Source organism: Equus przewalskii, chromosome 15 (genome assembly GCF_037783145.1).
Source record: "Equus przewalskii isolate Varuska chromosome 15, EquPr2, whole genome shotgun sequence".
NCBI lineage: Eukaryota > Metazoa > Chordata > Mammalia > Perissodactyla > Equidae > Equus > Equus przewalskii.
The window spans coordinates 49,488,809-49,502,846 of NC_091845.1; the positions used below are offsets into that span (position 1 = coordinate 49,488,809).

Below are 14,038 nucleotides of genomic sequence, written 5' to 3' on the forward strand. Positions count from 1 at the left end.
CAAAAAGTTAGGAAAGTTATTAGAAAAGCACTACTAGACTAGAGAAAACAGCTCCTGACCTGCCCATTCTGTTGTGATTCTATCATCTCCAAGAAATCTCTGGGTTATTAATTCAGCTTTCCAAAAGCCCAGATGCCAGGAAAGGGCTACCCTAGAGTGACCATCCAACCACTTGAAAAGTATACTCCCACTGTGAATTTTAAAAATTCTCACTATGTCTTTATACCTTGGCCTCATATGAGCCTAATAAGTAAGTGAGTGGCTCATCAGCCCTGGATAAACTGGCAAAATCAAATATTGGGGTCTACAAAGTTGAAGAATAGGTCCTAAAACACACTGTCCTCAGAAAAGTAGTACCACCTGGCCAGGCTTGGCCTGACGGCTTGTAGGTCTTCCCCTGGAGCTGCAAGAGGAAGGATCACATGAGGGAATGGATATGACTATAAAATATAGAGCATGCATACAAAATTAACTGTACTTGAGCATTTATCCAAAGCTCCTGGATTTTTAATGCACTATCCTCACTTCAAAATATAAAGGATAAATAAATATATAAATTTATAAATTTTATACTTTACATAAATATATAAATATAAAGGGATTTTTGGGGTCCGGCCCTGTGGCCGAGTGGTTAAGTTCGCGTGCTCCGAGTTCCTGAGGTTTTGCTGGTTCGGATCCCGGGCACGGACACGGCACTGCTCATCAGACCATGCTGAGGCGGCATCCCACAAAGCACAACCAGGGGGACCTACAGCTAGAATATACAACTATGTATTGAGGGGCTTTGGGGAGAAGAAGGAAAGAAAAAAATGTATATATAAAGGGATTTAGATTCTTTCAAGTTAAATTTGGTCTAATTAATTCTCATAGCCATGAGAAATCTGAAGATAGATTTCTAAGCTATTTGTCAAGAAACCTGATGGCTATATCCAGGCTCACAATTAATATTTTTATTGCCCACTGATGGATTATTAACTGACCATAGGCCGCAATTTCAGTACAAGAAAAACATTTTAGTCACTGTGGTAGGCAGAATTCTAAGATGACCCCAAAGGACCCTCACCCTATGAATATGATGAGATCACTCTTGATTATCTTACATTACACAGCAAAAGGACCCCAAAGGACCCTCACCCTGTGAATATGATGAGATCTCTCTTGATTATCTTACATCACACAGAAAAAGGGATTTTGCACATATTTTAAGGTTACTAATCAGTTGACTTTTTTCCTCAAAGATTGGCACCTGAGGTAACAACTGTTGCCAATCTTCTTTTTTTCTCCTGCTTTTTCTCTCCCAATTCCCCCAGTATATAGTTGTATATTTTAGTTGTGGGTCCTTCTAGTTGTGGCAGGTGGGATGCCACCTCAACGCGGCCTGACAAGCGGGGCCGTGTCCACACCCAGGATTCGAACCAGCAAAACCCTGGGCCACCGAAGTGGAGCATGCGAACTTAACCACTGGGCCACGGGGCTGGCCCATCAGGTGACTTTGAGTTAATCAAAAGATTATCTGGATGGGTTCAACCTTATCACATGAGCCCTTCAAACATGAACCTGGAGTGCAGAGGCAGAAGGTAGAGAGATGCACTCCTGCCATCCTGAAAGAAAGTAAAATGTCTATGGGGGCCAGCGGCAAGGAACTGTGAGGAGCTGAAAGTAGTCCCCTTCAACAGCCAGCAAGAAATAAGGACCTCAGTCCTACAACCACACAGGACTAAATTCTACCACAACCACATGATCATGGAAGGTGACTCTAAGCTCTAGATAAGAATACAGTCTGGATGACATCTTGATCTTAGCCTCGTGAGACACTGAACAGAGAACCCAGTCACACCATGCCAAACTTCTGACCTACAGACTGTGAAATAACAACTGGGTTACTAAGCACTAAAGTTGTGGTAATTTTTATGCAACATTAGAAAACTAATACAATCACTTTTAAGAATAATAAGCCTTGAGTGTCTTGTCCCTATACCATGACTTTTCATCATCTATCAAGAGTCTGTTCAGATGTTACCCTGACCCTCTCCAGAAATGCCTTCCTATAGCCACAACACCCTGTGCACACTACCACTGTACTAGGAGTATTTGTCTGTCAACTCCATGGTACAGAGACTACATCTGCCCTTCCAAGCAAATGTTAACACCCACCATGGCACATCAGCAGGCACTGTTAAATAAATAAGTGCTCTATAATTAAAAACACTTTCAAACACTTTCAAACACTTTACCTCTTCTGATCTTCACAACCACTGTGAAAGGTAAGCAGGACAGATATTATTATCTCTGATTTCCTGATGGGAAAATAAGCAGCTCAGAATGTTTATGTGGCTTGCCCAGGTTGCAAACCACAAAATCTGGATTAGCACACAGGTCTTCTAATTCCCTCATCCATTTCCTCAGTATTCTTTAGATCACTGTTCCTCAGATTTCTTTCATTTGGACCCACAGTAAAACAAAAACAAAAATAAAACATACATTTCACACACAGACACTTCCAAAACAAAAGTTTTACAGATCCTTAATCTTTATGACACAAGATATCATATTTTCTGACCTAATTTATTCTTTCATTAAAAAAAAAGATGATCCCAACCCATTGATTCCTCAACCCACTTGGACTGCTTTCACCATACCGTGTCGTCTCTGTACGAACAGTACTGATAAACATGGCTACTAAATTTTAAATCTAGAGTACATCAAATATATCTAATATATTTTCATTATACCAAAAAAGAGGAATTAAAAAACAAATTGTAGGTTGAATAACACAATCTAAAGATAATAAAGACACAAATTTTGGATATTCATATCACTGGGAAGTTCCATATTAAAGTCAAAACTATGTTACCCAAAATTTATCCCATTAGAAGTTCCATATTAAAGTCAAAACTATGGGGGCCGGCCCAGTGGCACAGCAGTTAAGTGTGCATGCTCCGCTTAGGCAGCCTGGGGTTCACCAGTTCGGATCCTGGGTATGGACACAGCACCGCTTGGCAAGCCATGCTGTGGCAGGTGTCCCACATATAAAGTAGAGGAAGATGGGCATGGATGTTAACTCAGGGCCAGTCTTCCTCAGCAAAAAGAGATTAGCTCAGGGCTAATCTTCCTCAAAAAAAAAAAATCAAAATTAAAAAATTAAAAAAATAAAGTCAAAACTATGTTAACCAAAGTTTATTATCTCCAAGTTTTCATGGAAAGAATTATTCAAGATAGCTGAATCGTTAGATTTAGATAGATACAGATGCAGATATCTATCTAAAGTTATAGATTCAAAATGGTTAAACCTCATTGACACCTGAAGGCATCTGGAGATATTAATGAGGTTTAACCATTTTGAATCTATTACTTTCTCAAATCAGTTAACTAACTCTAGTTTTCAAAGATAAAAGGAAACTGAACATAATTTAACATTTTCTAGGTAAGTTGTCAGTCCTGCCAATGGGTTATTTGCAGTAAGTCTTCTCTACTCATTTTAGCCTGCTACTAGTTTAGAAACTAGATAACTACATTTATTGAAATTGTAGACAAACATGAGGAAGCTCTAAATGAGGGATTTTAAAGTTTTCTTATGAATAATTTACATTAGCTATGGAATGTGAAGTTGATAACATTAAAATTTCGACTGGGGGCCAACCCGGTGGCACAGCGGTTAAGCGCGCACGTTCTGCTTCTCAGTGGCCCAGGGTTGACCGGTTCGGATCCCAAGTGCGGATATGGCACCTCTTGGCAAGCCATGCTGTGGTAGACGTCCCACATATAAAGTGGAGAAAGATGGGCACAGATGTTAGCTCAGGGCCAGGCTTCCTCAGCAAAAAGAGGCGGACTGGCAGTAGTTAGGTCAGGGCTAATCTTCCACAAAAAAAAACAAAAACAAAAAATTTCGACTGCTCAGAGGCCTTTTGATCTATTTCCCAGTTCTCAAGTTATGCTCCAAATAGATGAGATGTTACTCTTACACAAGCATAACAAACATCTGGGCTTCATTCCTCCCTCCCACATCCATGGATAATCAATCATGGCAAGGACACAGCCATAGAATCCTCATCACAGCCCTGCTGAAAGTCTCTGCCAAATCTATGTGACATCCCAGCTCTAAAGGAAGAGTCAAAGTAACTCGGAGTTAAGTCTTCACATAGATCTTTATATTCTAGTTACCAAAATTATTAGACCTTTTCATCATGTTCTTAACAAAATACCTTCTACATCCTGACATCTAAAATAGTAGTGCTGGAAATCAAATATTGCTGTTTGTGTTATAAATGTTTACCCCTCAAAAACACCCCTTTAATATAGTGAAATCCACTCACACAAAAACAATTTAAGGAAATTTCCAGTTAAACATGGCAGATGGACTACATGCTCCTATTCTCTCTCCCTCAGAAAGAGTTAAGGAATTTCAATCAATTTTCAGAAGACTGGATGTGAATGAAATACAGCACAGGAGTTAGCACAGTTGAGACACTACAATCCCAAGGACCTACAGAAGGGAATACGGATGAGAAGCAAGCCTATTTTCATGCCCAGAACCCTGAAAAGACTTAGGACTTAAAGCAAAAGGTATAATGCAATGTGCAGAAGTGAAGAGGCAGGACCAGAAAGAGGAAGATTGGTTGAAAGATTTCGGTCCTCTGTTCCACCTTACTTAGCCTCTGAAGAACCAGAGTTTTATTTTCTGGAGCCCATGAGGCTCTAAACTGGGCAAAACCAAGCAGAGTAAAATAAGAGTGAAGGGCAAAGTGTGGGACTAACCTTAGAGGGATTAAGTGATAGTCTGCACAGTGAATAGTGAAACCCTCAGCCCACTTCCTCAGCCCTACTTCCAGAAAGGTGGCAGCTTGGCTAATAACCTCTCATCTCTTCCCCAGAAAACAGAATGCTTCTCTGGAGAAACTGAATGACCTCTTTAAAAAGACTTCTGGTCACCAACATGTAGGTCTTTCCTCCAATAATAAAGCCAGTTTACAGCCTATCAACCAGCAGTGAACGCCAGTGTCTATCACATGCTACTTCCAAATAGCATCAGATTTTTAGTGCTTCACCCTTAAATATGACTAGACAGCCCAGAGCACTCAGTAGTTAAAAGAAAGTTTCCAAAGTAAAAGAGTGAGCCAAAAACAAACAAAAAACAAAAACAATAAAGATTAAAAGAAAACTTCAAAACAAAAGAAAAAAATCCCCATTACTCTGAGAAAGATAAAAGATATATCTGTATAACAAGAACAATACTATGAAAAAGCAAAAGACAATAAGAAACAGCTCTTTGAAATTTACAAATAAGATAGCCAAAATTAAAAATTCAACTGAAGAGTTAATTGAAGAAATCTCTCAAATGTAGAATAAAACATTAAAAACAGAATATAAAGGGCAAGAAAATTATAATAAATAAGAGACTCTATCCTGAAGGCACAGAAGCTAACTAACTGGAGTTCCAGGAAAGAAGATTAAAAAAAAAGGTGAGGGGGCCTGCCCGATGGCACTGCAGTTAAGTTCTCGTGCTCTGCTTTGCTTGCCTGGGGTTTACGGGTGTGGATCTGGGGTGCAGACCTATGCACTGCTTATCAAGCCATGCTGTGGTGGCGTCCCACATATAAAAAATAGAGGAAGATAGGCACAAATGTTAGCTCAGGGTCAATCTTCTCAGCAAAAAGAGGAGGACTGGCAGCGGATGTTAGCTCAGGGCTAATCTTCCTCAAAATAAACAAACAAACAAATAAATAAAGGTCAGGGAATTATCAAATAATACCTAAGAGTTGCCAAGAATTTAAACACAGGAGTCACCATACTTAAAGTATGCACTCAGTGTCCAGCACAATGCATAAAGAAATCCATACAAAGGCATATTTACCATGAAATTTCAGACTACAAGATATAAGGAAAGATCCTAAAGCCTCCAGAAAGAAAAAAGCAGCAGAATGACAATGGATTTGTCAATAGCAGCACTGCAAATGGAAAACAAAGAAGCAATGCTTTAAAAATCATCTTCCTTGGCAGGAAATCAGTAGATACTGTTTAAAATGTACAAATCAACAAATAGCAAAGCAACAAAAGCTTATTATTTAGAAATACGAAGTTAAATATCTGGGGAAACAGAAATGTTGAGAACATGAGAACAGGACTGGAGGATTGGAGCAGGCAATGGTTTTTTGCATCAAGTAGTACTTGACCTTTAAAACTATGTAATGTATTACTTTGATAAAAATAAAAGTAAAGTTTTATTTTAAAGTTTCAATTAAAAATCATGAGTATTTAGTATGTTCAGTACAAGGTACCCAATAAAATTTTAAAGCGTGATAATGCAGATTAAAAGATGAACTATTTCTCATCTTAAATCTCATCCAATAGTTGATAATGAATAATAAGTGGATTGATATTGTTCTCAACACTTCAGACACTAGCTATTGTTAACAGAATACTTCAAGACCAGTCACATGGTACATGCTAACTTAACCAAATGATTTTACAAAGTAAGATAGAAAAATCAGATAATATCTTTACTAATCTAAGGAATACGCATTTGTTGAGAATTCATAATTTAAAAGTCAAGTACTTAAGAAGATGAATTTACGTTTAAGTACAGAATAGTGATTAAGTTTCCAGTACAAGAGTGTAAACTGAACACTACCGCTTACTTCCTCTCCCTCTCAAAAGAACATTGACTTCAAGGTAAAAAAAAAAAAAAAATCAGAAACACATAGATTAATTAAAACTCTAGAATAAGAGAAAGGACATCAATAGTAAAAAGATAATGACAAACTTCTGAAGAATCAAAGGCAAAAGAATTTAAATCAGTATAGAAATCAGGGCAAAGGTAGCCATAATTCTAAACATGCACAGACGGTGGCTGCAGGAGAGGCAGTAACAACTTTTTCCAAGAGGAAGAAAAAAATCACAGGTTTGGAGTACCAGAATGGAAGACTACTGTTCTCATTACTGCTCTCAGGGATTAATGATTTGTGCAACAAACAGGTACTTGGGGTCAGCTTCCTCCAACCCAAACACATATCCAGGCAAAAGTAACTGCAAAATATAAGGAGCAACAAGCCTTGTAGGTATTAGAGCTCCAATAGTGGGGACTGGTACCACAAAAGACTGGGGTAACAATACACTCCAGTTTGCCCACGACAATCCCAGTCCCACACAGTTCATGCTAGTTTACGTTCTAAGACAATTATTAGTAGTGTCACCTTTCATTCTCAAGAATGTTTGGATGATAAATTATATGGTCACCTTTCAAAGTAGGACCCTCTTTGTTTTGGCTGGCAGAGGAGAAATTCCTGTCTGACTATTTCCCTTCCCAACCCACTCCCCACATACAAATTCTAGCCCTCCACTCAGGAGAGCAGCAGGTAAGAGCAGGAAAAACCCATGTCCGCTATCAAAATAAATCACTCTCCATGACTTCATAAATATAAATGAACAACCAAAAATCACAAGACATTTTTCTTTAAAAAAAAAAAACAACACAGCAAAACAAGATGACTAGTATAAATAAATATAACAAAATATACCAAGTATAACAAGTGACCCAGAAAAATCAGATAAACCAAGGAACATAACTTAAATATGGATGTATACATAATAATAATGCTTATCCTTGCAGAGTTTTGGGAAACTCTAGTTTCTATTAAACAACCACAAGCTGCTACTGAAAACTAAAACAAAGCAACAAGTATAGCACAGTGGTTAAGAGAATGGGCTGTAGAGCCACACTGCCTGGGTCCATATCTCTGCTTTACCACAGATTGGCAGTGTACCACAGACAAGTTACGTAAGCTCCCTCAGCCTCAGTTTCTCATCTGTAAAGCCGGGATAATACAAGCACATACATATATTAATTTAGATAATACATGCAATGTAGTGAGAAAAGTATCTGGCTAAAAATAATTACCCAATAAATGTTAACTAATGTTACTATTATTTGTGGAAATTAAATATATGATTACTAGAACAAATTCAACAGAAGCAGCTGAAATAAAAATTTAAAGAAATCTCTCAAAACAATAGAATAAACAGGAAAAAAAGGAAGATATAAAAAGAAAGTTAGGATTACAAAGTATTTATCCAAAAAGATTAATAGGATTTCAAAAGGGAGGAGGGTGGTGCTAAACAAGAGCAAAGAAACAAAAGAAGAAAACTAGAAATGTTCTAAAATCAAGGGAAAAGGAGAAGATTCAAAGATCAGGTTAACTACCAATGAAGAAAGAACATGTCTGGAATCAGACTTCTCATCTGCAACACAGGGTGCTAGAAGAAATGGGAGAAATACCTCCAACAGTGTGAGTGAAAATTTTCAACCTAGAATTTTATACCCAGACAAATAAATGTTTAAGTAAATGAGGACATCCTCCTAATATTTTGATTTAGAAGGTGAAGACACTAACCACAGTTAGTTAAAATCCGATGTTTTTAGAGCCATGAAATTCTACATCAAAGTTTCCAGCCTTGCTTTCTCACCAGGGCCCAGCAAGATGGGCTTTGAATTTGCATACGGCTTCCAGTGGGACATAAAATTGAGGTACGTACAATTTGCAACCATGTCTTGGGATCTCTGAATCTCACAATTTAACAGACTAGGTTAATCGATCCCAAAAGCTAAGGAGACAAAGCTTTTCTTAGAATTTTTTCCTCCAGCTCTTCCTACCAAAGTAGGAAGCAGATGAAAGAATTTTGTACAGCCCTTACCTTACTCAAGTTTCATGGGAGATTTTTGTTTTAATCACATAAACAAGGATTGTTTTATTACTTAAACACGAGAACTTAATACATATTCTATATAAAGCATTATCAATAGCCACTAAACACTCCCTGGTCAAAATGCAGATTATAAACACTTGAGATATATTCTGATGCTTCTAATCTAAACGTTCTCTCTGGGAGTTATGCTTTCACCAATTTCAAGAGCGAGGTTAATTATTTAGTAAACTTGGATTTAGAATAAGGCTATGTTGCTTCAGAAAGGGACTCTTTTCCCTGCTTTTTGTGGAATTTTTTTTTCAATTTCTATTACATAAACTACTATTCTGGAATCCCAATCTAAAAAAGCTATGATTTTTCAGGTTTGAGGTGGGGCCCACATTTGGCTTTTTTTAATTTAATTTTCTTATTGTGGTAAAATAAACACAACAAGTTATCATTTTAACCATTTTTAGGTGTACAGTTCAGTGTCATTAAGTATATTCACACTGTTGTGCAACCAGCACTATCATCCACCTCCAGAACTTTTTCATCTTTTCAAACTGAAACTCTGTTCCCATTAAACAATAACTCCACATTCCCCCTTCTCTCCAGCCCCTGGCAACCTCTTTTTCTGCCTCTATGAATTTGACTAATCTAGGTATCTCATATAAGTGCAATCATACAATATTTGTATGATTTTTAAGTTTTAGTAATACTTGAAAAAGGCTGAAAAGGTTAGAAAATATTTTTATTCATGTACTACTCATATCCCAAGAAAGTACAATGTATTTTACATTACTTTTTAATGTTTCTTTTATCAAATTCATTCTGTAAGTTTAAAAATTCAAAATAGATATTCATTGTTAAAAAATAGTATTAAGTGAACCTTGATTTGAAATTTTTTTAACTTTATTTTTAACTAGCGATTAGTCTTCAAGTCATCATCAGAGTTGAACAAATGATTACTTAAAATAATATCTGCCAAGGAAGGGTTCAAATAATCTTAACACCAAGCAAATAGAAGTGACTGGGGACTATTAGAAGGCTGTCTTGTTTTTACTGAAGAATTTCAAAACCTTAAGGAAAGCTATATCATTATTACTATTGTTTTACAAATATTGTGATGCAAATAGTTCATCTATCCCAGAATTATCTACACCTGCCAACTCACTCTACTTGAAACACACCTATCAGGCAATCTCACCTACGTAAAGCAGGCTAAGAACTAGGAAGTATGCACACAAAGGCATGCAAAAACTCAAAGCAAATGTCTCAAAATTTGTGTTAATACACTAAAAGGCACTATAGAATCCCTCAGGTACTTATTTTTACACAAAATTTTAGAAGTTTACATGCCTTGATTCAAAGCCCACAGCAGTTCAAAAGCAGGGAGAAGAAAGACATAGAGCAGATAGCAAGGGACGTTACAAACTAATTACAAAAAGTAGACCAAGAACAAACAACTTCTCTTGAGTGGGTAAAAGGGAACTGCCTTTTGCACCCCACTAAATTCTAGAGGGCATGGTGCCTTCCAGACAAAATAATTTATACTCAAAAATGAAGAAATAATATTACACACATTCAAGATCTTTTGCTTAAGAAAACAAAAATATGTGTAATCTGTTGTGAAAGAATTGTCATCAAAAAAGGTTTTTGCTTTGTTTTTTAATTGATGCCTGAAAGAAATACTTAACTCTGAAAATAATAATCCAGAACTCACCCTGAAGGGTTCTGAATAGCTGAGGACCTAAGACCAAAAGATAAGCCAGTTTCTATCAGTAGTTGATCACTAACAATTTACTTTTGCATTCTGGATAAATATATACATTATCAAAGCGGATTGTTTTAAATGTTTTGTACACAAAGTTATTTTATTTGATCCAGTTGCACTGTCTCACCAGAGGCACCAACCTATAGAAACTAAGAGCTCTAATATGTTAGCTTGTAACTACTGCTTTTTTACTATTATTCTAAAAATGTCTCTTTGTTAATGTACAAATTCATTTTCATGAAGAAAAACAAACATAATAAAAAAATAAATACTCATAATATCTCATCAGTACCTTGGAGCATCTCCTTCATAAAGTATTTTCACTGTCTGTATATAAATATACTTTTACACATATTTTTTTCCCACAAAACTCTAACCACACTCTACATGCTACTTTTAATCTTTTAACACAAATATCTATGCATATTAATAACACTTTTCTGTAGGCTTTAACATTGGCTGTGTGACATTAGGCAAGTCACTTAACCTCCCTGAGTCTCACTCCATGTATGAGTATCTACCTCATAGGTTTATGTGAGAACTAAAAAAAATAATCTGTGTAAAATACTAAGCAAAATGCCTGGCACATAGTAAGAAGCCAATAAACGGTGGCATTTTTTAAGGCTGTATAATAACTGACTACTTGATACAACTTATTTACCAATTTTCTATTGTTGAACATTTTTAGCCAGTTTTTACCTATTAAAACAACACTGAAATGAAAATCCATGTGGCTAAATCTTTAATACATCCTAAATTTTCTTAGAATAAATTTCTAGAGGTGGAATCCTCTAGAAATGTAAGTCAGTCTTACATTCACTAACATGCTCGTTTCCCCACTTTCCTCATCTCTACCTTGTAAGTTTTTTGTTTCTTAAATAACCGTGTTTTGTAAAGTTAAAAAAAAGTCTGCAGTAAATAGTATGAAAAGTAAAATATTTAGTATCTAAATTTTAATTGCTATTTACATTTTACGTGGGAAAATGAACAAGCCTTCCGTGCAATATTCCGATGTATTTCAAGCACTGTTTTACTTTATAAGAGCTTTAAATTTTAAGAAAACTTCAACTTACAGTTTCAGAAAAAACTCAACGCAATAGTTGTTTGATTTAATAGTTGTTAATCAGTTGTTAAATAGTTGTCTAAAAGCCGCATAAAACAAATGCTATGTTAAAAAAAATGTTTTAGAAATGCCTCCAAATTACTGAAAACTCAGCCTTTCTTGTAGAAACACTAAAATTAAGCGATGTGCTCAATCTGTTGAGACTCAGAAAGGCTGGGAAGAAATCATCTTTGAAGAGACCACGCACTACCAACACCAAAACACACATTCATTGGTGCTTAGGAGACTGTTTCTTTAAATTAACACTACTAACACGCCCCCTTTTTCCTGGAAACTGTCATTTCCTCAAGCAACTGCATTCGTGAAAAACAAATGTAACGAGACGCTTCAAGGAGCAGAAGCTGGGCTGTGGTCAGGCACTAGCCCGGCCCGGCCTCGGAGTATCAGCCCCTCCGCCCGCCCGGATCAACCAAGTTATGCGAAGGGACTAACTCGTGACAACCTCGGGCGCTGGACGCCGGCCACACTGCCACCTCTTTCAGGTCCCAACGCTCCTGCAAGCAGCCTGGCCTGGAATGGCTCGACCCCTGGCCCTCATCGCTGGACTAGGGGTTGGACTTAGACGTTCGTCACAGGTCAGGAGACCAGCGGGATCCTGGCCCCTCCGTACTCAGTCTCGGGTCGGGGACGAGAGGGAGGACTCCAGTCACGAGGTCAGATATTACAATGGGTTTTCCCATCCCGCCCTCAGTTTTGAGTTAGGGTTTCGGATGAGCGGGGGAACCTTGGATATGGGTCAAAAATCATGCAAAATCGGAGCCCCTCTCACTTGTTCTCAGGCCGGGGTCAAGCATTGGCGGAAAACTCTAACAGAGGTCAGATGTTTCCAAGGATCCGGCCATCCCCACTCACTCTCCCGAACGAAGTTTTGGGATGGGGGACCCGGGTCAGGAGTCACGGAGCACCTGAGCCGCCCTAAACTCATTCCCAGTCCGGGGTTTGGGGGAATCACCACGTTAGAGGTCAAGGTTCACGGAAGAACCTCTCCTGTTCTGTGCGCCCGAGCTGGTGTCAAGGAGTGTCTGGAACTAGGGGAGAGCGGCGGCCATAGTACCTGAGCAGAGGCCAGCGCCTGCTGGAGCTGCTGCTCCTCGCTGATCTTTTGCTTCAGTTTCTTGAACATGGCGCAGCGCGGGGTCCTGAGTGTGAATGAGACCTGAGGGACGAGTGCCCAGGGAGACCCCGCAGCGGAGTCGAGGGCGGCTTCTCTACACCAGGGACTGCAGGGGCCGGGCCTGGACGCCTCCTCCTTGGGCTCGCCGGAGGATCGGGACACTCGTCCTGCGGGTGTCGGCGTCGCCGCCGCCGCGTCTCTTTCTTCTGGGTGCCACTGGTTGGCCTCGGCCCCCCATCCAGCCCCGGCGGCGGCGGCGGCGGCGGCGACAACGGCAGCAGGTGAACGGTGTGCCAAAGGCGCCTGCGCGGCCTACGTGGAGCTTGCCGAGGGAGCTCTACGGAGCGCCGGAGGGGACAAGCACACGCAGTCGGGCCGGCACATGCGCGCTAGGGGTCTGGCTCCCTTACGCGGGACGTCAAGGAAGACGCGGGATTCTGCGCTGCCTCAACTCCTGGCGTGCGGAGATACCGTCAGGACCCGGACTAGGAGTGGTCGGACCGCTTCTCTGACGCGTGCCTGGGCTTCGGCACTGCCAAGTCGGGCGGGGAGGGTACCGCTATTGAGGACAGCACGGCTGACAGCCCCAGCAAGGAACCACGTGTGTGTTCGTCCGGAGTGGGACAAGGGGCTTTTGGGGAGCCTGCCTGGGGCTCTGAAGGATAGTGTAATTTTGTTCACTATTTGTGCTTAGGATTCTGTTATCTTCAGTGCCTACTACTCCTACTGCTCCCCAGAGGGGCCCTCTTTCCTTTCCTGGACTCGTCCAGGGGTCGAGTACCTGACAGGAGGCTCCCAGGGTCCTAATGTTTCAGGCCTATGTTGTAAGAGCTCAATCGTTTGGACGTCTGCCGTTATTTTTTTGTTTCACCGAAATCGTATATTTTCACATATTCGTTCAAAAATTTTTGTCATTCTAAGTGCCAGGTCCTTGGGAATGTTAAAAGAATTCACAGCCTGATGAAAGACACAGATTCCTAAAGAGTTCGAATTTACCTCTAGAACCTGCAATCCTAAAAGAGCGTACGTGCCTAATACATCAAACACCCTGAACGTTGGTGGTCTGTGAACCCTCAAATCCATCTCAGCAATCTACTTGTGCGTGCTGTACCAAATTGCCTCACGTTACCTCAGGTATCCGAACTTGACAGAGTATACGCTGATGTTCACGTTTTAGCAAATTTTATTTACTAGCAATTACAGGAGCAAGTTGCTCTCTAAGATTCCATAGCCTGATCTCTAAACACATTAGAGCCAGAGTAGGGCTTGGTCTGAACACTGCATTGTCAACTGGGCTAAGTCCTCTCTTATCCCATAGTGAACACCTGTATAATTACCAGGAGAGTTT

At 39.5% G+C, this 14,038-nt stretch overlaps 1 protein-coding gene across 10 annotated transcripts in view; it reads right to left on the minus strand.

Annotated features, from left to right (window-relative positions):
• The window catches only part of GOLGA4 (golgin A4), a 128,480-nt gene extending 115,280 nt beyond the window's left edge, over positions 1–13,200 (minus strand). For 6 of the 10 annotated variants that reach the window (XM_070577275.1, XM_008528039.2, XM_070577278.1 and 3 more), the window contains exon 1: positions 12,631–13,183. In XM_070577275.1, coding sequence (XP_070433376.1) covers positions 12,631–12,699 — 69 coding nt within the window. In that variant the 5' untranslated portion in view covers positions 12,700–13,183. Of the gene's footprint in view, positions 1–12,630 lie in introns of all 10 variants that reach the window. The other 4 variants (XM_008528037.2, XM_008528036.2, XM_008528035.2 and 1 more) reach the window with 2 other exon arrangements.
• Positions 13,201–14,038: the final 838 nt, after the last annotated feature.